Source organism: Aptenodytes forsteri, unplaced genomic scaffold, assembly GCF_000699145.1.
Source record: "Aptenodytes forsteri isolate BGI_AS27 unplaced genomic scaffold, ASM69914v1 Scaffold155, whole genome shotgun sequence".
In the NCBI taxonomy this organism is placed as follows: domain Eukaryota; kingdom Metazoa; phylum Chordata; class Aves; order Sphenisciformes; family Spheniscidae; genus Aptenodytes; species Aptenodytes forsteri.
In genome coordinates this window covers 3920364-3923577 of record NW_008794446.1, presented here as the reverse complement: position 1 = coordinate 3923577, position 3214 = coordinate 3920364, and the positions used below count along the sequence as shown (strand labels likewise).

Below are 3214 nucleotides of genomic sequence, written 5' to 3'. Positions count from 1 at the left end.
ATTCTTACCGCTGTTGCTTTATTTCTTTCTTACTGCGCTGGAAAATGTTAGAAGAGATAAAATAGGGGAGGTACTTTTACAAAGACCTTGGTGGGTTTTTTTTTCTGCAGAAATATCATAAATAATTTCCAAGGAAAATGCTAGCGACCTCGTCTGAATATGTTTGTAATAAGGTGATTTCTCTTTGGCGGATAATTTCTCAAACTCGGAACTTTCTTCGCAGTGCTGGGAAAAAAAAGAGATTCTGTCACAATCGCTGAGTATAACGGTTTCCTTTAAGTGCGCCCACTGGAAATAGTTGCTAGTGGGTGTTACACAGGCGATCGGCTTCTTTCAGCACTTGTTGACTGTTAGGGTACTAACCAAAATCCGCGTTGTTATTTTGCGTTTTGCTTTTAAAGACGCTTTAAAGAAATGCATACTGAGAAGGACCAGGCGTTGCAGTACGGATAGGGAATTTTGGATCGCACGCACATGTTATTCCCTCTGAATGCCCTGGGAGCGCAGGGGCTTGATTTCTGGGAGTGCAACTGGCGATCTTATCACATTCATTACGGATTCGTAGGTCAGAAGTAATATTGCTGTTCACTTTATTGGTGCCGGCTTGAACCTTTCACCTATAAATTTTATTTTCTTCTTTATTACTGCTTGCGCCAAAATGCTAGTTTTATCAGGCTCACTGCTGCTCAGTACATTGACTGCTTCAGGGATATGTTGTGTTTCCTCAGCGTTGTTCAAAACCGAGCAGAAACACATCAGCGCCCTATAGTAAACCTTTCGAAAATAGATTTCTTCTCTGACAGCTGAAAAAGTGTTACTGCATTAATAGCTACATCGGTATCTGACAGTTGCTGATGGTCATCTGGAGCTAAATTCTAATGTGTTTGTACCACCAATATTTCCCTGTTCTACAAAACTATTAAAAATGCAAAATCAGGCGGCTGCCCTTAAGTTTTCTGCTTTACAGGATTTAAGCAGCTATCAACAGAAAGGCAAAATTCACAAAACATAGCTGTCTCTGGTTTTTCAAGTAGAAAACTTGATCCGGTATTGAAACACTTACCCATATGCATTTTACTTCATTTATTAGCTTGTAATTAAATAAATCAGCAACAGAAATTAAAATCTAAATCACAAAAGGTAATTATCCAGTGTATTTCAAGTGCATTTTCAAATATATAATTCCAATATTCAAGCGTTATTATATAAGCAGAATCCAAATTTCTTTTGAATATATTTAAATAACATTTCAAGTATATTTATGGAATGTTAGAAATAGAACAAGCAATATATATGAAACGAAAAATGTAAACTTGTTAAGTTCAGACACTTCAAAAGACAATTAACAAAAGTACCATGATAAAATCTACCTTTTTAAATGGTATCTTCTCTTTAGCAGAAAATGTCCTTGAAGTATCCAAAATGGCAATTTAACTTCCGTTCACCAAATCTCAAAACACCAACATCCACAATTTCAAAGACAATGTGAGATCACAATATTTGATACAAATTAAAAGGTACATTAGGGTTTGTTCAGGTGGCATATCCAAATAGCTTTTACTCACAGAGGGTTTACATAAAAATACCGGGGTTTTGTTATAATCCGTTGGTACCGTTTCTAGGCAGAATGGTCACAATCATGTTAAATTACGGCCAATTTTGCTTTCCGGGTAACATACTTTCTCTTTTTTTTTTTCCTTCTTTTTTTTTCCACGGAGAACTGCAAAACTGTGACGAAGATAAGAGGAACGATACTTGCTGTTCTTATTTGCTTTTCTTTGTGAAGAGCCTAAGCTATATTCCTTTTTAAAAGAGAATATTATTTGCATTGCCAAGTGGAAATATTTGACTTTTCGAACAGGCAGCTTAAACTTCATCGGGAAATAAGCGTATTTATCGGTCGGGCCGGTTTTATAGTTACCCTCTAAAGTTTCTCCAAACTTTTCGGGTTGGTAAGTATTTCCCTAGCCAGTCGCCACGTTTGTTTGGCCGCGTTTTCCAGGGCCGAGTGAGGTTTGCCCTGAAAGAGGTCTAAGTTGGGCAAGAAGTAATGCGGGCACCTCCTGCACTGGAGGCAGGAGATGAGCTGCAGTAAAATCCCGTTGAGCCGGTCCCCCAGGCACGACTCGTCCCAGTCCGATTCGCGGGGATGCTTTTCGCATTCGTAGGAAACCAGAGTCTTCATGTGATAATTATTCAGGGGCTGGCCCGGCAGCTCCAGGTGACGGTCCCGTAAGGTTTTGAGGATAGAGAGGCATTTCTTCCTGCAGCCGCCCATCTGCAGTCTGTTCTCGGCTTCCGCGAACTGCAGCACCCAGGCATCGCTCTCGGCCGAGCTCTGCTTGCCGGCCAGAGAGTGGCACTCCTTGGATAAGAGGTTGAAGCCTTCCGCCTTGACCTCCGCCACCCTGTTGGGTCCCGGCCAGGGGATGTGAGGAAGCGGCCAGTGAGCAGCACTCCGCGGCCAGATCCCCGTGCATTTGAACGCCGGAGTGATCTGCACGACGTACCTATCCCTGATTCTCAGCTTCACTTCGCTGGTGTCCGCCACCATCTTTACCACGTCTCTGTAACTGCACTTATCCACGGCTTGAGCCACCAGAGTCTGAAATCTGGACCGGATTTTGCGAGCGGAGAGGTAGCCAGACGCCGTGATGAACTCCACCCAGAGGGACATACTCCTCTTGCGCCCGTCGCTTAACTTTAACACCGCGCAGCCCGGCAAGGAGCCGTCGTCCACGAAGTTGAAAACCCCCATTTGGTTCAGATACAGCACGACTTCAAACTCCGTGGGGGAGATGACTTCCAACCCCTCGTAGCGATTGTCCATCTCGTTCAAAGAACTGATGAAGCGAGGCTCCTGCACCTCCACCTCCTTCAGCACGTCCGACACCACTTTGCAGACTTCTCGGATCGTTTTGGCGATGGCAGCTTTCCTGGCTTGGCATTTCTCGTTGTAGTATTTATTCAGATGATACACCAGCTTGGCCTGGGCCGCGATCATGTTGGGGCAGAGATCCGGATTGTATACCGGAGTCTCGCAATAGGCTGTGGGATCCAATGCGGCTGCTAAGGCTGGAGCCAACTTCAGAGGAGAAACAGGCTGCCGCACTCTGAAATGTTAACAAATGTTTCTCAAAATGCGCTGGGGCTGCTGCTCCTCAGATGCTCTCTTCCTGCTTTTTTAGATCAGCCGTCTTGAAGTGTGTGTGGC

At 44.0% G+C, this 3214-nt stretch overlaps 2 protein-coding genes across 2 annotated transcripts in view; one reads left to right on the top strand and one right to left on the bottom strand.

The window, feature by feature from the left end:
• The window catches only part of NBEA (neurobeachin), a 437354-nt gene that overhangs the window by 275398 nt on the left and 158742 nt on the right, over positions 1–3214 (top strand). The gene's annotated exons all lie outside the window — the stretch shown is intronic.
• Positions 1733–3107, bottom strand: MAB21L1 (mab-21 like 1). The gene has a single exon (XM_009290198.2). The coding sequence runs from the start codon at positions 3002–3004 to the stop codon at positions 1925–1927; it is 1080 nt and encodes a 359-aa protein (XP_009288473.1). The 5' UTR covers positions 3005–3107; the 3' UTR covers positions 1733–1924.